Raw genomic sequence first — 26,302 nt, 5'->3', positions numbered from 1 at the left:
CCTAGAGGTCCTAAATAAATCACAACGCTTTTCAACAACTACTTTGATCATAACCCACCTAACACAGCAATTTTCTAAAATATGTGTAAGGAAAACCCCAAAATTTGATCGTGGAATTAATATTTCATGCAATGACCTAACCCTGGAGTCCTGCGGGGATGACCCACCTAACCTCCCACGTACACAGAGGTGAAAAATGAGGAAATAAGCTGGAATTTAATGCACACATTCAAACAGGGATAGGTTTTACAGAAAAAAAGATATATCAATAACACATCAAAAACAAAACCAATTAAGTCAAAATGCAGGACAACAACAATAAGTTAGAATACAAAATCAGATCAATTAAAAGAAATATTTGCACAAGCGATGAAAATTTAAAATAAACAATAATAAAGATGTATAAACTGTAGCATTATTTTGTAGATTTTTTTTTTGTATTTTTTGTCCCTTTTAATGCACATTTTATTAGGAAATAAGAAAGGGGTGTGTGACCCTCCCCCCCCCCTCACTCCTCATGACAAAACTTGCAATAGACGTCTGGGAAAATAATGATGTCATGTGTATCTATTCCGTAGACAGCCAATTCAGAGGTTTTAATGAACAAATAATTAATGTTCTGTTAATTTTTCTTTTTTCGAAAGAACATAAGATAATTTTTTGCGAATTGTACTTTTTAACCTAAAAAATAACAAACTAACATGTTCTAAAAAAAGCTGTAACAATGAAGTCACTGTAATAACTCAGTTCCCCTTAAAATCTTGTGTTATTTGCCCTATACTAGAATGGTAGATATAGGGATAAGTAAATGAAATATAATTTCATCATTTCCTTTATAGTTTTGGCCTATAAACTGAATATAATTCTTTTCAAAGGAATTAAATCACTAGCACTAAAGTTTATTTAGGGGCAAATCTCTGTCTTTGAGAGGGTGGGGGAGATTAGTTTATCCCCCATATTCCTATCCCTATATCCCTAACTACAAAGAAAAGCTATTAAAATTAACTACGGACATTCTTTTCCTGGCTTTCTCAGAACTAAGGAATAGGAAAATTAACAAAATATTTAACCACTGAACTTATTGGGTTCTTCATTCTTAAGAAGCTTCTTAAAATATCTCAAATGCCTACAATCATCCTATCAGTTCTTTCAGGGTTTTTTTTAAATCAAACTATTTTAAGAAAAAATTCTTTTTTGTTACTTTAAATTCTCTTAATCCATTGGATAATTAGTGAAAAAATAAAGACAGTAAAGTTTTTTGAAGTTTGAATATTTTGCAAAAGTTAATCGTTGAGATAGATAGATACACCAAAAGAATAAAAATAGGAGAATAGATCATAAAAATATCATTCTAGTATAAGTTGGAAACCAATTAATGTCCACTGGATTAAAAGCAGTTCTTAACCAAACTGAAAAATCATGTATAGCATCGTATTACAGACAATTTTCCAACCGATATTAAAGACAGTTTTGTTAGCCCGGTTCTTTGGCCCTTTGGCATACAAAAACTAAAATCTGTTATTTATCATAAACTATTTTTTTTTAAAACTTATCTCTATCCAAAGTTGACCTGAGCTAGAGATTTAAAGAAAATTACAAACAATATCAGCTTAATGATTTTTTTGCTAATATTTCATACATTCTTAAAAATTTGAAAACTTGTATTACATAAATTACATTTAGGTAAAAGCTAGTCCCAACACCTTCCCGACAAAGCAAAAATTCAAAATACAATAAAATTTTTAATTAAAATATTAAGCTTATTTTCTTTCTCATTATAAATTGACCAAAAACCTAAGTGTTTCCTTATTAACTTAATAAAAACATTTAAAACATCTTAATTAAACTTTATTACACATTGTTTTTTTCCTAATTGACGCAAAGCGTCACACTTCAAATTAATTAATTATAAAAAATGCGCGAAGACGCGAATGAAAAAATCAACGTAATGATAAGGAAGCAAAAAGTAAATATAGTGTTCTGTAAATGAAGCCAATTTTTATACATAAAACATAATAGAAATAGACAATACCAATGAGTTTTATAAGATTTTCCTAACTTCTAAGTTAGATATACCTGATAAATTTTGACATAAACCTAGTTTTTTTTTTACTTTTTTGATTCATCATTTTAACACCAATAAGTAAAAGTGTCAAAATGTAGACACAGCGAAAAAAGGGTTCTTTGAACTAAGATATTAGTATACAACAGAGTTTTAGCCTCTTCAACCCTGCTACAGTGCAGTTATAACACAATGATTGGTAGACTTTTGGAATAAAGATTCATGGCTGCTGTAGTTATTTTACAAGGTTAATTACCAAGGCTTGAAAAATCACTGTTGAAATTGTAAATAAAACAATGGTAGCAGAATCCTTTATCACATCGCATTATAAACAGCTTTCCGTGGATATTAATATAAAAAAAAAACAATTTTGTTATTTTAATTCTAATATTCGTGGAAAATAGTAAGTAATTCGATGCTGTACATAATTTTTCAGTAGGGCTGAATTTACCAGCGGCGGAAATTAATCGGTTTCGAAGCCATACTTTAAAATATTCTACGAGTTTAGCTTGATATTTTATAGATGAATAAGGAATAATTTTTCAGGATAATATCTATGACTCACCAAATGTCCCAAAGTTATAAAAGAATCCTTAAACTACATCATAGTTTCATGACTAATCATTAAAAGCTCTAGATATCATAATTTTAACAAATAATCCTTTTAAAATAATGACACTTTTGTCTACTAGCTACACAGTACCAAAAAATAATCAAACTCTTTAAAAAATCCGCAAGGATGGACAAGACTAATTAGAGAGCAGCTGCGCTATTAATAAAAATGTAGGTAGACAAGTCTATGGGACAGAAATGAGACGACACTAGCTTTGTGCAATAATCATCCAATAGTGAATAAACAAAACAATTATTCTGAGCCATTTTATTTTTAACCAAACTTCCTTGAGGTCCTTGAAAAATTGAGGCCATCCGCGTCAAGGTTATTGGAAAGACAGGTTTAGTTTTAGTAGAAGGAGTGATGCGTACATCTCAATGTTTAAGAATTAATCAATCAATTTTATGTGACAATCATAAAAAATGGTTTTCAGTATAGATTCTAATATGACAAGTATCTTCTGGATAAGCACCGGTTCTCATACTGAAAAATCAAGCAAAGATAATTTTGCATGAATATTATAATAAAATCATTAAATTTAAGCCAGTTTTTTAGCCCTGAGATTTTTAATCTTATAGTTCTTCATTTTGATAAACACTGAAAGCTCTGTAATACAACAATGCAATAAATAACTATTATCATTTTAAGAAATTTAATAACCTGAATTCTAAAGCAAATTAAAATTAATTTACCTAAGTATGCTAACAAAATAATGAATGGAAATTTCATTTGGAACATAATACTCCAAAATAATAATAATATATCCTTTTCTAAAAAGCATCGTTAGAAAATGTAAAACTTACAAAAGGTAAGCTAGAGAGAGAGATGATGGATTGAAGAGGATTAATCCTTTCTCAGCTCAGCCAGGTTACCCATTGATAAAGATTTACCCTGCTTTTGCAATACTTAACATTTACATATTTTCTTTTTTTAACATTTTTTGCGTTATATTTTTTTTTTTAAAGCAGAGTTTAACTACATTAAGGATTGGTCCATCTGTCAGTCTGTACAATGTTATAAAAGCTTCTCTATAATCAAGTCCTAAAAATGTAAGAATTCTATATTAAAAACAGTTTTGCAACTATTAATTTACTTAAAATTTTGGTCAGTTCTTACACTCTACTGTTAATGTTTGTTTGTCCTACCATTTTGAAGCTTTGCTTTTATGGATGTTGTCATCCTTGTTTTTGTATAAATTTTACATAATAATATAAATTATGAGGAAAAGGTAAGGCATTGTGGTAATTCAATAACATTTGAATGATTTAATTTTTATTGAATTATAAAAGTTAGAATTCTCTGTGATACAAATTAGAGTATCATGATAAAGTGAATTAAGCGTTGCATACATGATGTTTGGAATTTATGGTTGCAACTAGGTCCAGGGAATATTTACAAGGACCATATCCTTTCAATGGTTTAGAACTTTTTAAAGTGCAATATTTTTGGCCAAAATTAAGAGATAGCAATATACAAACATTTAAAGAGAACACAATGCCTAGTAACAAAAAAAACCACCCCCTCCTTATTCTTTAAATAAATTTACAACAAGGGGATTTCCTTTATGCCTAACCTCTGTAGGGATACCCTGCAACCAATATAACCTGAGGTAAAATGCTTACAGCTGAAACTCCACCCCCCCCCCCCACCCCTTTTATTCTTAATTTATTTAAAATTAGGATGGATTTCTGTGCTTATCTCAGACCCTTGAGTTAAACTGAAGCAAGCAAATATGATATATGAATGAACAAAAATGTAAGGTACATATTTTGTTTGTGAGTTTACCTCCAGTCGATTAAGTTTAAAACCTACCAGTCGGATTACAATTATCATAGCATATATAAAGGGACCAGGCAGGAATAAATCCAACTAACTGTACTGAAAAACCTCCACTCACACAAATGAACTAATGATTCTCACACAAAATTTTAGTCGATTTTGCATCCAATACGTGTGCATTTTTTTGTAAGCATTTAGGAGAAAAGAGTCTATTTGATTAATACTGGATATCTTTAATTCGTATCAAATATTTTGTATATTCATAATTAGGTGTAAACTTTTCAAAATCAGAAAATATTATGTTATTGATCCAATTTTGAAAGATTTTTCATGATTCATTTGGAACCACTAAAAAAGAGAAGAAAAAAATAATTTTATAAATCGAAGGAGCTTTAATTGTGATTAGTTAATAATCAAAGTTATTCTAAAAAGGACGATTTCATTCTTGTTTAAAATTAACTGGGCGTAGCGCAACTATGGAGTGTACTGTGCAAAGAAGAACCTTGAAATAAATCAAAATAAAGGTTCCAACCTATTGCATATCAATTTTATATTGCACTTAAATAATAGTTTAAAATCATTACTGCAGACCAGTTTTTTTTTTGCAGATTTTTGTTTTGTTTTTAAAATTGCATAAGAAAATAATGGTCAATGCTGATCATTAATCATTTTCTGGACAAAAAAGATAAAACAATAACATTGTATAATTCAATTTTCATAGATGTGATCACAAATTAGAAGTAAAAGCTATATCTATCATGACATTTTTTGCTTAAAAATGAAAAAAATATTCTTGATAACTATATATATTAGGTATATCTACTAAAAAGGTTTTTAGTAAAAATGTATACTAATATAATGTAAAGCACAGAGCAAAAAGGGAAATTCTAACTTCTAATATGTAAAAGATAAATAAATTATAATATATCTACAAATAATAATAGGAAACGCGGACGGTTTAATCTATCTACACACCTATTTTTTTCTGCTAAAAATGCAAATTTTGTTGCAATTAATCTATAGTCTATTGCCAAACCCATGAATCCAAAAAAAACTGACATCTATGTCTACATGCTAAACTTTTTATTTTTCTTATTTATGAATTATACATGTCCCAATTTATAATGTGCGACAGGCTAACTGGGGCGTAACAGAGAAAACATGACCCAATATCAACAATAAATATGAGGGATACAAGGATAGAACATAAGACAACATCTATCAAATAAATCTACACTTCTCCATGAGTGCAAAAAGCTGTCGGTTTTCTTTTTATATTCCATTTCCCTTATTAATTTAAATGCAAAGCGTCTCGAGTTGCGAAAAACAAAGGGTAAAATCCCATTCACTAGTATTGAGTCTCACATAACAACCCTCTCTCTTCCTTTCCCAACACCGACGAAAAAGAGGTTGATCGCTTGCGGTTAATTTTTTAGGGAAGGGGGGGTTCTCAGAAATACACACATACATCAAGATACTTTGATAATACAATAGTAATATACAAAAAAAAGAATTAAGGGGGGGGGGGGGTGGTTTAAAGGATCTAACGATTTAAAAGATCCTACCCAACAAAGATTATTGTTTTAGCAAAAATTTTAACCAATAAACGGAATTATATTGTTATTTTGACATTATAAAGAAACAGTTAAAAATGCTAACAAGATTGCTTTAAGGCGAGAATAAAACAAGGACGAGTTTTTCACACAACACAAAAATACTCATGTTTAGTTCCACCAAAAATGAAAAACATACCTAAAATAAGAAAAAGAATTATTTAAATACCTGGGTACCTTTTCTTGTACAAAACATATTTGACGTAACTTTAAAAATAAGTTTATATTTAGCAGCATTTTACCGCTGAATGGATCTGCCATTTTGAATTTATTTCCCGCCAATATTTCGCCATTTTGATTTTATTTCCCGCCTATTTTCCGCCATTTTAAATTTTTTCCGCGTGGCCTATTTCTTGGCTTTATAAAATGTATTATTAACCTAAATAAATATTATGTATAAATATTATTATGCACTGTAATACTTTGCTAGACAGATCATTTAAAACTTTTTTACTTAAGGCTATTGTTAATATTGTTGGTAATTTCCCTCAGATCAATATTGGTGCACTTGTACCCCCCCCCCCCTCTCAAATTAAAGGTTCAAAAATAAGTTCCGCAAATTTAGCGCTCCCCTATAGGTGTTAAAAAAGTTTTAAAAGGAGAAAATAAGGGGGAAAGGCGGAAAGGGGGCAAGGTCAACTTTGTCAATTGGTTGTTTTAAGAAAATACCTCAACAACTTTCTTAGATAATAAGTTTTAGTAAAGCATTATGGATCATGGAAAGAAAACGAAGTTTCCGGTTTCGTCGTTTTTTCACAGTAGCCTTTCTCCTATTTCTAGCCCCTGCAGGGGGCTCTAGCCCTGCGGGGCATATTTTCTAACCCTGCGGGGCAATCATTAACATTTACTTAACCTAACCTAACCTAACCCTTCAAAAGCTACTGTGAAAATACGATGAAACCGGCAACTTCATTTTCTTTCCATGATCCAGCATTGTTACTATTTTTAAAAGTGCAGCTACTTTTGACAGCACATTGATGAGACAAAATACGTATCCATCCATAGATAAAATGGACAGGTGACAAAATCATAAAATTCAGATTTGTGTTAATTTTTCATAAATTTGATCCCTTGTGGTTTAACGCATAAATTAATTTTAAATCAACTTAAGCAATAAGATATAATATTAAGTAAATTTTAATGCTTCGATAAGCTTCAAATTTTCTTTTTTAGTAGCGAAGCTACTATATAGTTGTGTGTCAAATATTTACAATCCTCCTTTTCTTTCCTCTTATCCTTTCTGTATTTCTATCTGGTTTTTTTAAACTATCTTGATTTGAGAAGCAATTAATAGTAAAGAATTTTTTCCCTGAAATATATTTCGTTATGAAGCAGCAGTAGTTACTAATAATTTTAATGTTATATATAGTTTCTTTTTGTGTGTGTTTGTTCTGAAATATTTTTGTTTGACATTTAGTGGGCAAAATCATCCTTGTTATCTAATTTATATGGTTGTGTTATTTTCCTAGGCTTCTCTTGCCAATATTTCATTTACTTATTTCAATCAGTGATAGTCAAATGAAAGAAAGATTTGTTTTTGTATCTTTTCTTTGATTACATGACCTTTTACAAAAAGCCATACTATTGGTGTAGTAAAACTTCAATTATGAGACGGCTTTGGTCAAATCTCAAACCCATAGCCTCTCTGATAACAAGCGGACAACTTTGCACTATAAGCCGCGAGTTATGATGATCTATTTAGGTCTTATTAGGCAATACTTAATAATTTCGTATATGTCCTTTTAAGGACTTTAACACTATGGCTTAAAATTGGCCATTTTTAATTTTAATTAAAAAAAATTCTCGTTTAATGACTTATTTCATACATTACATTATATGAATCATATGGTAAATAAATTTTGAATAAAAATAATAAAATTTATTTCCTCATTTACAGTCCAATTCTAGTCCATTGTGGTTACGTCCTTGACAATCTGACTAATTAGCGTTACTATCGTGCAATCTAAACACACAACCTAGAAACATAGTTCTCTTTGGTTCTAGAAAATATCGCAAGTTAATGATTTAATCATCTGTTTCATTCAAAACTCTTTCAAATTTTCTTTACTATCTAAAGAAATAAAACATGTTAGAGACAATATTTATAATATCCTATTATATAAAGTACTACCGGTTAAAGATTTTCATAACCACTTTTATAAGGAAGCTTCATATAGGTGGTTCAACGTTGGTTTTAGGCTATTTCAATTTTAGATATCATCCTTGTATGGTTTAAGGCTATTTTTCTACCTTCTTTCAAAATATTTCAAATTTTTTGTATGTTCCTTTTACTACTTGCCAAGAAATAATAATAACTGCTTCTCTAAAATTATCCAGATAGAGTGAACACCGTAGACAAGGGTGTTTGCTTTGAAACAATAATAATTACTACCTCACCGTCACATAGACAAGTACTCTTAAATAATTAACAATTAACCTAACAATAAATAATTCCAAAATTGAATGTATGTTGTTATCAATGGATAGAAAATAGCAAATTAAAATAAAAAAAAACAAAGAAAATGGAAGGTACGAAGAAACAACTTCATTCAAAAATAAAGAATGTTGGTGTTATTGATTTAGGATATCCTATTTAAGTCCTGGGATTGTAGAGTAGTTTCGCTGCTAATAAAACGGTCAAATATATTACACATAAACCATAAAACAGTTTTAGGTGCATTCTATTTCATTAGAATCCATTTGTTTTATTAAATCTAGCTGAACAAAGGGTATTTTATTATTTTATTAGGAAGAAAAGGTTTCTAATAATACAGGGATATGTTTATGGCTAAAAAATCTTCTTCCTCTTTAAAAGAGGAGAGAATATTCCTACTTAAATCATTCATCTGTCTATTACACTCAAGTTGAAATTAATTTTGGTGCCTGCTATTAGAGATGGACGTTGTCATCCTTATTTTCTAGTTTTCAAGTATAGTTACGTAAGAGACTATTTTAATTATGCCTAATTTGAGCATTACAGTACGCGACGCGGCAAACAAACAAAAAATGCGCGTGTTACATTTGAGTTCAGAGTTTGGGGTTATCACAGCATAACAAAATTGGCTAACAAAGATTAATAATAGTGAGATGATTGATTAAAATAATTCCAATCCAATTCCATCTTTTCTTTCAGTCAAAATAAAAAATAAAAATACATATTATTAGATATAAAATTCAGTTTAAATTTTTCTTATTGTAAGATTATATAATTATCAAATTAATAATTTGCTGTTTTTACCCCAACCCCTCATTTAGTTCAAGGCTCGACTCATCATAGTAGTTTAATGCGAAAATTAAAAAGCGAATCTTCTCTAAAACAACAGTTTTAGTCTGTATATTGTTTATTGATCCCTTTTTGATTGGCCTGAAGAACTTGATCCTATATGTTTTATTTTACTATCCGCAGATTTTTTTTGCAATCACAACAAAATATTACATCCAAAGAAGCAGAAAAAATTTTGTCTGATGATTGGCAATTCAGTTTTTTATTAGATCAAAAATCCCTTCTATAATCAATTATGTAATAAGACAAAGCAAAAACATTGTGCAAATTTTGTTTATATTAATGTTAAGGGTTATTGATCTAAACGTATTTTAAACAAGTGCAATTATTTCCATAGTTGACATAGCAAGAACAGAACAATACAATGTTTAAAAATACAGAAAAATTCTTCAATCACTTTAGCTAATCTAAAAATGAATTTAACATGGTGTTAAGCTAGCATACTTTAGTTATCGAGTAGGTGCGCTTAAGTAAAAATTTGCTCAAAAAACCTGTATTAACAAAATTTAAAACAGCAATAAGCTAATACATCTAATCTTTTGCTTATCAGATACTTATTGGAACTAGGGAGGGAGGGGACATTGGGTTGTTTATTACACTAGTCCCCAAAGTCTAATAATAATAAGGTTTTCTTATTCGTAAGATAACAACTTTGGGGACATTAATGGATTTTGATTAAGTTCAAACATTTCAACCACTAATCTTAATCTACAAAAGGGGTAATTTTTATGTACCATCATTTGGGTTGTATGTACATCAATTTATATGCCATTGTCTTATCCCTTTACTGCGTTTGATATAATGCACTTTAAGGTTGATTGAGTGGATGAAAAAAAAATCATGGATTTTAAAACATTGGGTTGGGAAATTAGAAGATTTTAAATTTTTTATTTGTCTTGTAATATCAACGTCTTAGAAAAGTATTAATCCTACTTCTTTCCAATAAAATAGTAATTTTTTGTATTACTAAAATTGTGTTTTTATTTCAACCTTTCTGTAAATCTACCATGTATTGTATTTTAAACGAGGAAAAATTTGTCCAAAAATTCTGTCAATAAATAAAGAAGCGTAAAATGTACAATAATTCAATATATGTATCTGTGTAATAAAAAGTATTCTAAAAGAAGCAATGGTCGGACAAATTAAAGCTATAGAGTGGCTGCGCTCCTAAAAAGTGGAACAAGGATTGAATGGCAATGACGTGACGTATCTTCTCCAAGAATCTTTTCAGCGGGACAGACATAAATTTGGAAAAAAGAAAACTTTTGTAAAAATTATTTTTGGCATATTTTTTAAAATTGCAATTATCTTTGTCTATAAATGAACTTCAATACTATAATGTTTGGTTTTATAAATCTGATTTTAAGAATCCTTTTTCATATGATTTCTTTGAAGGTGTATTTTATTGAGGGCTTTAATTTTTTTAAATAAGGACCATAAAAGAAAGTAGGTAATATTTATAAATTATCATGTATTAAAGGATAAATTGTTTCAGATATCTTAAAATAAGTTTTTAGGAATTTTATTTTATTTTGCACAATTTTGATTCACAGTTTTTCTTTTGTATTGCCAAAAAAGGATTATAACGCAGTTCTCATAATACCACCAAAAATGTGGCAGGAACGGACAGATAAAAAAGTGCTGTGTAAATTTTTCGCAACTTTTTTAGAACATTTTATGTGGCTATTATACTAAAAACAGGAAATTCAACATTTGTCTTTATTGTCAGAGATTGGGTAATTTTTTCTGAATAACATTGAGCTGTTTAATACACTTGTCCCCAAAGACTTAGGTTAAATTTTGATTGATTGGTTAATTAAGTTAAGTGTTCAAACGTTTCAACCACTAACTGTAATCTACACAAGGTGTAATTTTGTGTATCCTAATTTGAGATGTTCATCAACTTATCGGCCAATGCATTGGGTTCATATCTCAATGAGTTGTTCTTATTGTTTATAAGAAATTAATCTTTAACCAACGTTTTTTTTATACTAGTCCCTTTTCTCCTTCATTGTACATTTTATTTACAATCATTCCAAATTTTTGGGACAAAAGGTATTCTTTGGAATTGTCTTTGCAGTTTTTTTTAGGAAAAGAATAAATATTATTAAGAACAGATTCGATTAAATAATTCCTTTATCATACTTCTTTAATTTTTTCATTTCAAGTGTTTAATAAATAAGAATCTTCAAAATATTCTATTGAATTCTTATAAACTGATATCAGCAAAATAAGAATTTCCATATAGTTTTATAAGCATTTTCTAGTAATAATTCTATTCTATAATTTGAATTATCCGTTTGTAGGAAACGGTAAGGGGGATTTTTTTGGTGACTCTTCAAGATAGACGGCTGCATTTTTTTTGTGTATAGACTCCTTATACCAATTCATTCCGTATATTAACTGTAAGAAACATTTTATTAACTCTGCTGCCATCTTAGTTAGAAGGCTGATTTTTTTAAGTGATGTTTTTGCTGATCAATATGTATCTTTGTCCGTCAGTCTGTATGTATTTGTTATAAATGTTTTATTAAGTTTCCATTAACAGTTTTTTCTTCCTAAACATTAAGAGCTTGATACTTATGTGAATTGTATAGAAATTTAGAGTAGCTTTGCTACTAAAAATGTAATATCTTAGAAATTTGAAAAATCTTTGCGAAGAACAAATAATAAAATTACAAAATAAAGAACTTTATTTCACAAATGTCGCACAAGATTTAAAGTTATAAGCGCGTTGTCAATTTCCTAAATTTATAAGGGTCTTTTTAATCTAAGAAATACATTTATTGGTTAGCTAACCAAGCACAGAAAGAGTTAATGAACCTTGGGAAGCAGAATCATTTTATGATTTTAAAATCATTCTAAATACCTGGGAGGGAGGGGGCAGTAAGCTAATTAATTCTCTAGTCCCCAAAGTTTTAATATTCTTTGGCTTTAGGGACTTTTAAAAAGTTTTGATTGGATGGTCCATTAAGTTGAGTTGGAAGGGGTAATTTTGTGTTTTATCATTGGAGATGTTAAATAATTTATCGGCCAATGTCTTATCCCTTTAGATACCCTTCTAAAAACGATAACAGAGGCAAGGAGCAAAAATGCGGGACTGACTATAAAAATAAAAATGCGACACTTAAAAATAAATAAAAAGTTTGATGTTCGTGTGTATGGCATTGATATTTGTCCCATGAAGAAGTAAAAAATTATTTGTTAATGCTGCAAATAAATGTCATATTTTACAAGGATGATTGGATTAAGAGCGAAGAAACTAGATATTAGGCTATCAAAATGGTGAAGGTTGGCGGATTAAATTAAAAATGGCGGACAAAATCGGCGGGAAGATAGATCTAAATTCAAAATGGCAGACAATTCCGGCGGGAAAACAGATCTAAATTCAAAATGGCGGACAATTTCGGCGGGAAAACAGATCTTAATTCAAAATGGCGGACAATTTCGGCGGGAAAACGTGACAATGAGTACATACCTTGATGCCGGATCTACCCTGCTGTTTCAGCAACACGTTCTCCGGTTTCATATCACAGTGGATTATTTTGTTCCTGAAAAATATAAAATAATTTTAAAATTTTGCAGATTTTATCATTAATCCCAAAATAAAAAGAAATTGTTTTATTTTTCTGCAGAGAGAGAAAATACAAGAAAAGTCCAGACCGCTATAATTTTATTTCATTGCAAAGAAATTGTTTTTATTAAGAGTTCGCCGCAATGCTGAGAAAAGCTTATTCATTTTATACATTTTCTCGATTTAGGTTTGTATTTATATTTTTCAGTGGCTTCGCATCCAGTCATAAGAAAAATAGGTTAAAACCTGCCCAGAGACGAAATAAAGCACATAGAAAAGCGTTTTTAAAAGGAACATATATAAATAAAATAAATTACATTAAATTAATCAAACTATTATGCAATAAAAAAAATTCTTGACACATTATTTTTTTTTTAAATATGTCAAAAAATGCAATATAAGAATTATTGAAGAATTTATTTCATTAAAGTTATATACGTACTATATATTTACTTTCAAAGTTTCTCTCATTAAATTTTGAACAGCTGAAAACAAGAATGACATTATCCAAAAAAGATACCAAAATCGTGAGAGAGAAATTTCTAAAAAATTAAAATATCCCTGCCAAAGAGCTGTACTTGGAAAAACGTGCTAGTAAGTGATATAATGGGCGAATTAATTAAATGTAAACTCGTGTGATATCCCACGTGACAATTGTTCTCAAGAGTTGTTCTAAAGAAACAGTAAATTTTCTAACTGTGCTAGGTTGTTACTTTGCTATCATAATACTTTAGCAGAATTATTTTGAGACCAATTTGGAATAAATTCCATCAATTAAAAAGTCTTTAGGGTATATTAAAAATTTCTCAATAACCAATAGATTCTATTTGGGGTGGAGAAGCTTTATTTATCATTCATTGACCTCCCCCTGCGTTACACTATAAGAGAGAAATAATTCAAATCCTATTTTTTTCAGTTGCGCATTTTTTTCTCTCTTTTTTGCACCTTAGGAGGGAAAATGAATGTACATAAGTAACGCAGCAATATCAAGCTATCGCTAACTTGTAAGGAACAAGAACATTTCAAATTACTATCTATGATATTAAATAGATGTGTAAATTCTAAGCAATTTGTTCTTATTATTGAGTAGGTGCGTTTTTATTTTTTTTTCTTCAAAAGTTTTCTTGCTTTCTCCTATCCCTGTTAAACGTGATATTTTTGCACTAGTGTCGATAATGTGCACTTAAATCTTATCTAGTTTAATACACACACGCAGATAATTGTAGATAGAGGATTAGGTAGCTTTTTTAGCTTCAGAAAGCATAGGCTAAATATCCCTTCTTTCAAAGTGCATGACGTGAAACATATTCAAAGCAGTATTTTTTTATATAATATGTATTAATTTGTAAAACTGCAAATGATAAATATGACCTAATTTTGTCTATTTAAAGATTCCCTTTAAACACCTCCCCCTTTTTACATAAAGATGCTAATTCCCCCCCAACCCCAAGAGGATATAGGCAGTAAAAAAAACCCCGCAGGGGGCACAATTTTCTAACACTTCTTTCTCATTTAGTTAGTCTTTAAAAAGGATTCAAAATGCATGGACATATATCTTTTTAACTCTTATTTTATACATCTTAATTGGAACTGATGATCTATTTTTATAGAGAAACATATGTATTCCGCAAATAAATAGTTTAAAAAAATTAAATGTGTTTATACATATAATAATAATATGAAGAGTAGGTTTTTAGTCTAGCTTAAGATTTCCATAACTACTGAAACGGTTAAGTTAATTTCAGAAAGATTCACATAGGTCCTGGAATGGTTTTAAGCTATTTTATTTTTTGGTTTATAAATTGTGATTTTTAAAGGCTATTTTTGCTTTCCTTACTCCTTTAATGCAAAGCTCCTAGATGCTAGGGGTGCATAAACAAATATTTCGCATATGTCTCTTTGTCTTTTTATCTGTCTGTCTGTCTGTCTATCTATATATCTGTCAATCTGTCTAACGAATTCTACAAATATTAAGGACATGAAGAAGGCCTGAAAAGTTCATAAATTTTTAATTAACATAAAAGACCACTGAGAATGAGATTATACGTAAATTTTGTAGCCATTGATTGAGATAGAGGCTCCAAAAAAAAGTTAGCAGACTCGGAGCATACAAAAAAAGTAGCAGGTTGCCTGTGTTTGTAGTGTATGGTTCTCCTTTACAGTGAAGCTTCTCATTGGTCAAGGTAAGGTTTAAAACTTAATTAGGGGAATGTATCTCCAACCTCTCGAAGAGCCGCTAATAAGAACAAGAAAAGATTGTTCGATACTCAGCTATAAATGTTATAAATAAAGAAGACCATACAATCTAGGGGGGAATTGTTACTTTTGACTAGCGGAAAAGGTATCCATGTCAATGGTATTTGGTGATATTTTTCTCATGTATTATTCAATTTTAAACTGTAAATGCGACCGAGGCGTTTCTACATTTTAGCCTGCTCTATAACTGCATCTTGGAGCAACATAAATTTCCAATGATAAAAAAATTGCTTAAGATTATATCTATGAAGAAAGATAAAACAGTCATTTTTAAGATGTTTAATGCAAAATTGATCTATTACTAAAAAAATTATAATTTTAAATTTGCTGTTCCAGAGATATTAGCGGACTTATTGGAACACAAAATCTATCTTTTAAAGTTGCCTGATACCATACCATATCACGAAAATATCAACTACAACGAAAATGACATAAAAAATTTATAAATCCATCTCTCCGATGTTGAAAGACATTAAAAAGTTATATGTCTATCAAATAAGGAAAAGGCCTTGATTAATAATTTGCTGCTTCTCCGAAAAAGTAAGAAAGCAGTCTGTCTTTGCGTGTGTAGCAGAGGATCTAGTTAACCGCTGAACCGATCTGGTTCTCCTTTACAATAAAGCTTTGCACGGAAACTATTTTGGTAAAGAGAAATAAAACTGTTCTGTCAATGTAAAGCTTAAAATTTGCAGGAGCAAAGACGAATCAGGATTGGATTGTAAAAAGTGTAAATGGGTAGTATATATTAATTTATCGTCTATTGTCCTATCTCTTCAAATAGAAAGTATATATAGTAGGTTAAGCATGGATTAAATATTTTTGGAATAATTAATGTAAATCTTTGAATTTAAGAAGGTATAATCACTTAAAATTAGGGAGAAAATCTGTAAAAATAAGTCAATAAGTAGCTCAGCAATGAGAAAAAGAAAATGATTGGTATTTTAAAATTACACAATAACGTTTATTAAATTCTGGATCCAAATTAAGTTTAAATGCAAAAAAGGTTTAAACTTAATGTTGACTCATCCTAATATAAATTCTGCAAGTTATATAATTTGCAGAGTAAGCTTAAATTAAGTTTCTAAAAAACCAGCTAAGAATTGTTTTGAGAAAAAAAAATTACTCTTTTCTGTCAGGTGAAATTAAACAAATATGTTATTTTCATTGGTAAAATATTTTTTTTCGTAACTATTTTCTTCGCTGAAAACGTATAAATGAGAAGAAAAAAAAACATTATTTTTTGCTCAGACTAACCAGCGAAGAAAGAGCTACTATGTAATAACATGACAGTTTAAAAAATTGCACATAACGCCCTTGACAGAATGTGCTATAAATCAAGACTAATCTTAATATGGGGACCTTCAAGGAAAAGTCCTTAAAATAAATAGTGAAATGCTCTTACCCCCCTTTTAGAAAAAAAAAAATATATTTGTGTAATTCTTCTTTTCAGTTAGGTTAGGTTAAATAAGATTTGAGATATGTTTAGTTTAGAGGCAAGGGGGATGAGGGTAGTCCAATAAGAAAAAAAAGTACTTTACCGAGCTTCTTCTCAATAGAGGTTAGCATTAGAGTTTAAATTTGAGGATTTTACCCTCTTAAATATTATTATATATCAATGCTATTTTAAGGTACACAAATACAAATAATTTATGTAGAATCAAAAGTGTAAATGAAATCTGTGCTTTTTAGTCAAAATTCTAAACATACAAAGAATTACATATCCTAATTTAATTAAAATTACATTGCAAAGATGTTTTTCTCCCTAATTTGTGACGTTTTATTGTACCTCTAGTGGCTTAACTGATCTTGGGAGACGAAAGTGTGTTAAAAATTAAAATTGAAAGCGTTTTCTAACACGTATTTATGTGTTTAGCTGTCTCTGCATGTATGTGTGTGTGTGTGTGTGTATGTGTGTGTGTGTATGTGGTACGTTAGTATGTCTGTTTTATGTTTATGTTAGTGCAAAATAATGCTAATTATGTCTAGGAGTTGCAATTTTTTTTCGCAGTAAAAATTTTAAGATTCATTTTTTTAAAGTTATGCTACATACAAAAAGTACATATTGTGAGGTTTGAAAAAATAAAAATGATAAGTTGGTAATACGGACAAATGGACGGACGGACATATACAAGTTACAGAGAAGCTAAGATCACTAACAATTAAAATGTATTTGGACCCTTATGCAGCCAAGTTTGAAAGAATCTTGTCAAGAGTGGTCACACACTTTAGCACATGTACCACATTATTCAATCATCAAAATAGAAAACTAAATATCATCAAACTAGCACAATTCACCTTCCCTTTGCTACAATTCATCATTAAAAATATCATCTTGCCATTGTATATTTCTTGCGAATATGAAACACTATGCAGATGTGATAATATGCAGAAATGAGTTGACACCATTGCGTGGGACTAAGTGTAAGCTGACCTGTATAATGTGTCCAAACATTGGAGTAGGCTGTGTGCGAACTTTCGTACTAATTGCAGGCTAAAACCTAAAAATAATATAATAATATTAATTTATCTGCCATTGACCACTCCCTCTATGGTGAAAAAAAATATTCAAAAATGGATGAAAACGAAAGTATTTTGTTGACATAAACATTTAGTATGACTTAATACCCAGGGCCGGGGGATAAAATGCATTTAAAAACTAAATATTCTAGAATTAAATTATGCTATATTTTTCAATAAATAATTCGGGCTCAGTAATTTTTGTCATAAATTCGCTTGTCATAAAGGTACAATTGTCATAAAAGGTACACTTGTCATAAATACATATGTAAATGTATTTATAACAAGTGTATTTATGACAAAATACAATTATTATCGTTATTTTAGACAGTCAAAGGTTGACGTACGACATTTTTTTTCAGATACATTATCCCTTGTCCATGCTTAATAGAACGGTAAAAATGATTGATTTTAATAAAGTAAATATTTGTTTTTAAACATGGATAAGGTAAAAGTATGCTAAAAATTAATAGAAGAACCAGGTTTTATGATAATGATTGTTTTTGACTACCAGAAAAACTGATAAATCCTCCCATTAGTAAACATAAAAAATTATCCCCCGCCTTTTTTTTGACCATTCTGCTTGATTTTTTTTTATGAATAAATCTCCCGGTTTTCATTTTTATAAGTCAAGGCTAACTTTTATCCAGGGAGGAAGGGAACAATGACAACAAATTAATCTACAACGCACTTTTACACTAAATATATATTAACAAGGGTAAATTTAAAAAATATTGGGGAAATCAATTTTCTATTCAATGTCCCATACCTGAGTCCCTGTCACATTTATCACTTAAGGTAGAATTTCACAGCAAAATGTAAATACAAATTGCTGTTAAAAAGTTTTGATAACGAAAGTTATGGACAGTGAAAAGTATCGTAAAAATAAATGTCCAGTTCATGGGGAGGGTTGTAGCACAATGGAAAAATTTTTCTTTTCTTTAATGTGGAAGGAAATTTGATGGTTTGAAAACTGGGTACACTTTATTGGTTAATTCAAGCTCGTACATCCAAACTTTTCAACCAATAATTTTGATCTACAGGAATTAATCCTCCAATGACTTATTCTTTAAGATTCCTCCTCATTGTCGCCTCCCTCTGTTAGGTTTCAATCTTTTTCAATGTAATATCATATAAAAAATCGGGAATAGTCCCTTTCGTGGCAAGGGGCGATTCGTCGTATTTTTAAAATGTCTTTTTATAGGTTATTTTAGGTTAGGTTAGGTTATATTGGGTTAGTTGATTGCCCCACTGGGTTAGGCAATTGGCCAGGCAGGGTTACAGCCCCCCGCGGGGGCTAGAAATAGGAGAAAAGCTACCGTGAATCGCCACTTAAGGTGCGTTGCCATGAAAGGGACTATACCCAAAAAATCTAATAAAATCACCTATCTTTCCTATCTAAATCACACTGTTCTGTCTGTAATGCCATTAAAATAAATACGTACCTTGAAATTTGTTCTTTTTAATAAGTTCATACAGGTTGATAGACAGAAGCTCAAATGTAATGCATGTGTGGGACCTGAAAAAGAAAATGTATATATAGAAGTTGCGCAGCATTAATACCTGTACAGTTAATATGAAATCATAATGTATGTATATTAAAAGAAAGGGTATTAGTTTCCTGCTTTATTTTGTTGTATCTTTTTTTATTGATGGAAAAGTTTTAGGATAAACTGTTAAATACATATTAAAGAAAGACAAACCAACGAATAAGAATTGCAAAGTAGCTGCCTTGCTGAAAATGAAAGTTAATTATATTCAAAATTTATAAATATTTCCTTAGCCTTAACAGGCAGAAAGAAATTTGACATAACATTTGAATTTTAAATTAAAATTGATTACAAGACGCGGGTTATTCCCCCCCCCCCTCCCCCCTCCGAATTATATGACCCCACTTATGGTAAGTTACAAGTACATGTTCATTACAGTGAAAACCATGAGTAAATGATAAGGTTTAGATTTGAAACTTTGTTAAGATCTTTTCCAAAAACTATAAAACAAAATTGGTTTTTAATTGAACCATAAAGTCAATTGAATTATGTTGTATGTAGGCGTAATTAAGGGGAGTTTCAAGGGGTTATGAAATTAGAGGTCATCCCCGACACAGTATTTACATTTGATTGTAAGGCTGTTCTTGCATGTTAATGACCATGGATTACAGTAAACTTACAACCACAGGTGTCATAACAATGTGCTGTGATTGAACTGTAGTAGAAGGACATTTAGAAACCACCCTTTTTCTGATTTTTCCTTCCTTGATTAAGTACATTTCCCTTTTCCTGTCCCTCCCCTAGGTCCCCTCCCCATCAACCCCCCACTTCATGATCACTTGAAGCCTGATGTTCAATGTTCATGATTTTCATATATGCACATATTAACACACACATTCAGGTGTGTATACAAAATTACATATTTTTTCTTAAAAATTGTAAGTCCGAAGTCAAATTCTTAAGGTAAATCATCCGCGAAGAACCCAGTGCCGACTTTTAATTGGGTCTTTAAAAATCAACCAATACCGTCGGGAATGTTAAACATCTATATTTATTTAATAGAAAAATATCCACTAAAATCAGAAAAATATCAAAAGCACTAAAAAAAAATCTAGAATAGTTTTAAACTATTCTAAATTATGGGAAAAAAATTACTATATTTTATAGAAAAGTTCACCAAAATTCGAAAAAAAATCTACCAAAACTTGAAAAATCTGTATAAAATACACGAACATCTCCGCAACGTTACACGGCAACCCCCCCTCTGTGCTCTGCGCACTCCCATTCAGTTTCGCGGGTTTTTCAAGGGCAAATCCTACTGTTTAGTGTTTGTGGCGTATGTAAGAGTGTGTTTTTGTGCAAGTGTGACTATATTAGCATAGGCATACATATGCACATCATAAAAGCGCTGGTTAAATAGAACATATGTTAGCATATCATATGTCCCTACTGTGCCTTGATAAAAGTTTATGCCAATTAGGCACCGGCAAAAAGAAGCGGGGAGGGAAGGGGTTGTTGTATAAAAAGCCTTAATATTTGCCTAGAAATCACATACATTTTTTTGCCAAGCCTATTAACTCTTTTTTTATGCACATAATTGTGCCACTAGGAAATTTAATATCTTTTCTTTAAAAAAAGTTTAAAGTTGTACTAGCCTTGAAAGTGTCATTTGTCTGTCTTGTTAAGAAACAAGGAACTCAACATTCATGGAAACGTAACTAATAATGAGAGTAGACAGAGAAACAGAAAAATACAGGGAAGTATAGAGTCCCCCCCCCCCCCTAACATAGATTTACTACAAAATCCTGCAGGATTAATCAAGGGAGGGGGGGGGGGGGGGGTGAATATCTTAACTGGAGAAAATATTTTGGCCTTATATTCTATACTGGTCACTTATTTATCAATGATGTAAGCCTTTTTTTTAAGAGATGAGGGAAAGAAAGAACGCAGACACTTGTATAGACGCCGCGCATCTAAAAATGTGGAGCGGAAATTAAAGGAGTAGCCCGGTGCGATATTGCTATAATCAATATCTGGTAGAGGCTATTGTGTGCCCACGGATTCAAGGAAAGGCCAACAGGAAATAAATTAATATTCCACAGCTTATTATTTTTGATATTCTGCCTTTTGTAGCTGTTAATATTGGAGATAATAAATGTCATTATATTCTTCCCCACGGAGGCCTGTGATATGTATGACAAAGGCTTTCTGGACCAACTCAAAACAAGTGAATCCTAAAGGAAATTACAGGAGAGAGGTTTATTTATTTTCTATTAACCTAACCTGTTGAAAATTTTTTAAAATATTGGGATTTAAATACTTGTTTTACTCTAATAATCCAAAATAAATACATACGTTGTACATATAAGGAAGGAAATATGAAAAATAGCAAATTATCACTTCCATTGTTTTTTCTTCAACAAAACCATTTCTTTTTATTTTCTCAATGACAAATAGGTTACAGGAACAAAGGATTAAGATGAAAATAATTAAGAAATAAGTAGAGGGATAGATCTATGAAAAAGATTTACATCGATTAATATTTCTATTCCTTCATATTTTTCTTATATGTGTTTTGTTTTTAGTCTGTAGTAGTTATTTATCGTTTAGTATTATCGACAACTTTCCGCGGATATGAAAATGAAAAAATCAATTTTATGATATTCATTTTAATATTCGGAGAAAATTGTCTGTAACATTATGCTTTACAGAAACTTTACAAAGTGTTCTAAGAAATCAGCCGTGTGACGTCATAAAAGGGAGAAGTGAGAAAGGAAACCCCTTAAAAAGAGATGGAACTATTGACATCACATGGCTCATTTTTTCGGACACCTTGTAGAGTTTCTGCTTTACATGATTTTTCGATCTGGTTGAGAAGCGGTTCAAATCATCTGGCAGATATTAATCGGTTTCGTTTATGAAACTGCCCCTTTAAACAAAACATACTATATCTATCACTAAAGCACAAAAAGACAAATTCAATTTCAAATTCAGAAATAATTGTGATTTATTTATCTATTTTGCAATAAATGACAAGTATGCATACACAAAAAAATGTGTTACTAAGTTTGTTTTGGGAAAGGTATAAGTTTTCTCAAAAAAAACTTACATTAAGTAGAATATTTTGTTAATAAATCACTGAATATGACATTTTAAAGTTTTGTTTAATCAACAAATACATGAATGTATAGTCAAGGATGTCTGACTGTCAAAGGATCTTGCTAACCACTTGACCAATATGGTTTTCACTGCAGTAAAGCTTTTTATAGGTGCAGGAAAGGTTTATAACCACTGGAAAATGCCCCCCCGCCAAAAACAAAAACATGTGAAATATTTTTTTTCTTTTAGTGTTTTACAACAAAACTGTCCTTGTGGCATACAAGTATATTAACCTCAATGCATAGATACCGGAAATTTTTATAAAAAGCTTCTATTCAAAATTAAGATTTACTGTTTCTCTTTCCTTATATCCCTTCGTTTCTCTTTTTCCTATTTCCTTCTTTCTCTTTTTTTCTTATTACTTTCCTTATTCTACTTATACCTTTAACTATGGTAAAGGAAGTAGGTACTAATTTCAATATTTCGACACTTTTGTAAAAAAACATTTTTAGATACCATAATTTGATACTTTTCTGCCTTCTGTAGCCTAGTATTAAGATGATATACTAATGTGACAAAATGTCTTTAGAAATATTTTGGTGTGAATGGCAGGAACAACCAAAACGAGGTACAAAAATCGTGGTGCAATTTTTTTTTTTAAATGGTACAATAGTCCTTAGATCAAACCCTATGACATAAAAATTAAAAACTAAGATATGTTAAAATGTTACTCTATTACTATGTCAAAAAGCACATTTCAAATTATCTTTTAAGAACTACCTATGTTTTATAAAAATATTTAACTATTATGAAATCAATTGAAATATGGATTTTTTTCCAAAATCCTTGTCTTTTTAGAATTTATTTGATAATAAAAGCTAGAGTTTTTTCTTTTTTAATCATTTTAATTAAAGGCATAAAGTGCATAACTTTCCCACAAATGAAAATTATGATGGAAAAGAAAGGGCTGTAGATTAATTAACCGCCATTATCCCTTCCCTCCCTGGATACTTATACAAATTTGATAAAGGCAAAGTATCGTATCATAATGCTGGAAATCATTGGACCAAAACATGTATATACAGTTACGGTCAATTCTAGAGAAGCTTGATTACATCAGTCACAGTGTAATAACTACTAATAATGAACTGCTACTATGATGTTATAGTGTTACAGGGTGTCTTCAAAAGCACCTTCCCTTTAACCTAGCTAGATAAATATTTTAAAATATAAACCATCATAACATTTCACTTTGCAACGTTCATTCAACTTAGCAAGAAATTAACAAAGGTATAAAAACAATAAGAAATATGCTATTTTGAGAAAAAATCCTCCAAAAATCTTGGAAAGAAATCCCTGAAAATATTTAATAAAAATCCTTTAAAAACCTTTTGATTGTTCAAAAATAATTGGCGTAATTAAACGAACACCTTTCACTTTCTCCCTTATATACTTTCTTATTCAAATGAATATAATATTTATTTGTTTAATACAATTAAATGTCAAATCCATCTGTCAAAAATGTTGTAATCTTATGATACACAGGGATGGTTCAATGATGGATGAATTAAGACAAAATACAATTATACTTAAATAATCTTTATAAAGCATTGTTTTGCAATTTGTGAAGCGTAAAATAAGAAAACTAATGAACAATTTTAATCTAAGATCTTATTAACAAAGAATTATTTGATTATTTGAAATCTAAAGGGTTAGATTCAATATTTGGATTAAAATCTGAAGTTAACTTCCTATATTAAATAGATTTTTTTGTGTAAAGCTAAAGATCTCTAAAATTGCTGGTCCCATTTGGTTAATGAATTAATATAATATCTTGGGATTTTGATGCTGTTTTCAAGACCCTTCCCTACTACCTAGAGAATAGGGGCGAAGTTAAAAACAAGCAAAGTTCTCCAAAAATAAAATAATTTTTTTTTTTCATATAACAAACTCGTATAAAACCCTCTCTGTTCATCTCTCTATCTCATTTTTAACAAAATTAAACTTATACAATCCTTTATTTACTTAAAAAGAGAGAAGATTAAAAAACTGATTAATTTCCCAGTAAATCTTTTCAAAAGAGAAGCCCAACAAAATTTCCATATTCATAATCATTATTTTTTTTCTTTCAAAATGTAGGAACTATTTGTTTGAAAATTACCTATATAACTATATAACTATAGAAAAATATAAAAATAGTTACCTAAAGTTAAAATTGTCGAACATATGAATAATATTACAGGTGTTGTCTTTATCCTGTTTCTTGAGATGCTCCAGTATCCGGATTTCTTCTTGTGCCTGCCTGTGAAATCTTTTCTCGTTACGTACCTAAAAACAAAGACGTCAATTAGATTAAAAGAAATCAACAGCGGCATTTACCAAGAACTTCCAAGCTTTCTTGTTTGATGGGGGTAAAATGAGGGGTTTCAAAAGTGCAATCTAAAATATTTTTTCATTTTTAGGGGGATTGACACCCCCCTTGAACATCCATGGTATTCAAAATTTCCATTCCCAATTCTATTTAAAGTTTCTTAAATTTTCAGGCTAATTTTGTAAGAAAACAAGGATGACAACATCCATAAGTAGCAAAGCACAAAAAATCGTAGATTGGAATACGTACAAGTAGATTAAAAGGGTATTCATTAAAATCAAGAATATATTTAATGGATAAAATAAACATGAAAACTTGTTTTATTATGTATGATGACGATGGTCAAAGTAAATTACATAAAAGATGCTCATAAAAATGGGAAAATTTATTTTGATACTGATATCCCAAAAAAGTTTGAAAATTGGATAAAAAAAACCAAAGATATGGGGAAATATGTAAAACATATTAATATAGCCAAAAACCTGAATAAAGGCAGCCTGGCCGCCATGGTTGTTTTCTTAAAACAACAGAAAATTTAATTTTTATCACCTTAACTTAAAAGAATTAGGAAAAATAGACCATATACACTGAAGATATGGAGAAAAATGTGAAAAATATAAAAATAGCCTAAAACCTGCTAAAAAGGCAGTCTGGCCGTCATGTTTGTTTTCTTTAAAAGACGGGAAATTTAATTTTGATATCTATAATTGGAAAAATTTTGAAAATCAGGCCATAAACACTGAAGATATGGAGAAAATTGTGAAAAATATAAAAATAGCCTAAAACCTGCTAAAAAGACAGTCTGGCCTTTATGGATGTTTTTTTAAGTTATGGGAAATTTAATTTTGATATCTATAACTGAAAAAATTTTGAAAATCGGACCATAAACACTGAAGATATGGAGAAAAATGTGAAAAATATAAAAATAGCCTAAAACCTGCTAAAAAGCGGTCCGACCGCCAATGATGTTTTATAGTCAATTGTGCTCCTTAATGATAGGAATGTTGTCAAAAAATTTCAGCATTCTATCTTTTATAGGAGCTGAGTAAATCCCATTTCCCCCATAGCGTTACGGACGGACGGACTGACTGACGGACGGACTGACTGACGGACGGACAAAGTGAATTATAGAGTAGCTTCGCTACTAATAAAAAATAATGTAAATACTAGTGAGTGTAAAAAGTATATTACTTGTGTTAACCCTTTTCTTTGTCAGATATTGTTATCTTTAGAGAATATCTATAATTGAATATACAAAGATTGTTTTCCTTATTCCCACAAAACTAACAGGAGTTGACCAGTTCTACCACCGGGCCCAGGGGAATTAAAGATGGAAAAATAAATATCACTATTAAAGATAAATTTGAAGAAAACAAAAATAGTTTTTGATGACATATAAAAAGTCCACAAGGCCATAGAAACTATGAGAAAGCATTGAATTTTTTTTTGAGTTGATGGTAGAAGTGAACACCAGATGCCTTTTTTTCAAAAAGGCATAAAAAGCATATATTTATGAGAAAAAAAATATGTATTTTTTTTGTTTTGACATATTGTTATTATCATTATAATATTAATCCTTTTTCTCACAAACAACTTTGATAACATATTTTCTAGAAAAAAGAAAATAAATTTTCCTAAAATTCAT

General features: G+C 30.0%; 1 protein-coding gene across 5 annotated transcripts in view; it reads right to left on the bottom strand.

The window, feature by feature from the left end:
* Positions 1-26,302, bottom strand: part of LOC145305756 (dual specificity tyrosine-phosphorylation-regulated kinase 2-like) — a 180,320-nt gene that overhangs the window by 80,666 nt on the left and 73,352 nt on the right. For all 5 annotated transcript variants that reach the window (XM_080147538.1, XM_080147539.1, XM_080147536.1 and 2 more), the window contains exons 8-11: positions 24,490-24,614; positions 19,143-19,216; positions 17,612-17,678; positions 12,829-12,901 (exon numbers count right to left, since the gene is read on the bottom strand). In XM_080147538.1, coding sequence (XP_080003664.1) covers positions 12,829-12,901; positions 17,612-17,678; positions 19,143-19,216; positions 24,490-24,614 — 339 coding nt within the window. The remainder of the gene's footprint in view (positions 1-12,828; positions 12,902-17,611; positions 17,679-19,142; positions 19,217-24,489; positions 24,615-26,302) is intronic.

The sequence above is a fragment of the Acartia tonsa genome, chromosome 14 (assembly GCF_053477335.1).
Source record: "Acartia tonsa isolate MP-2025a chromosome 14, ASM5347733v1, whole genome shotgun sequence".
Classification (NCBI taxonomy): Eukaryota; Metazoa; Arthropoda; class Copepoda; order Calanoida; family Acartiidae; genus Acartia; species Acartia tonsa.
This window is presented reverse-complemented; position numbering and strand designations above follow the sequence as displayed.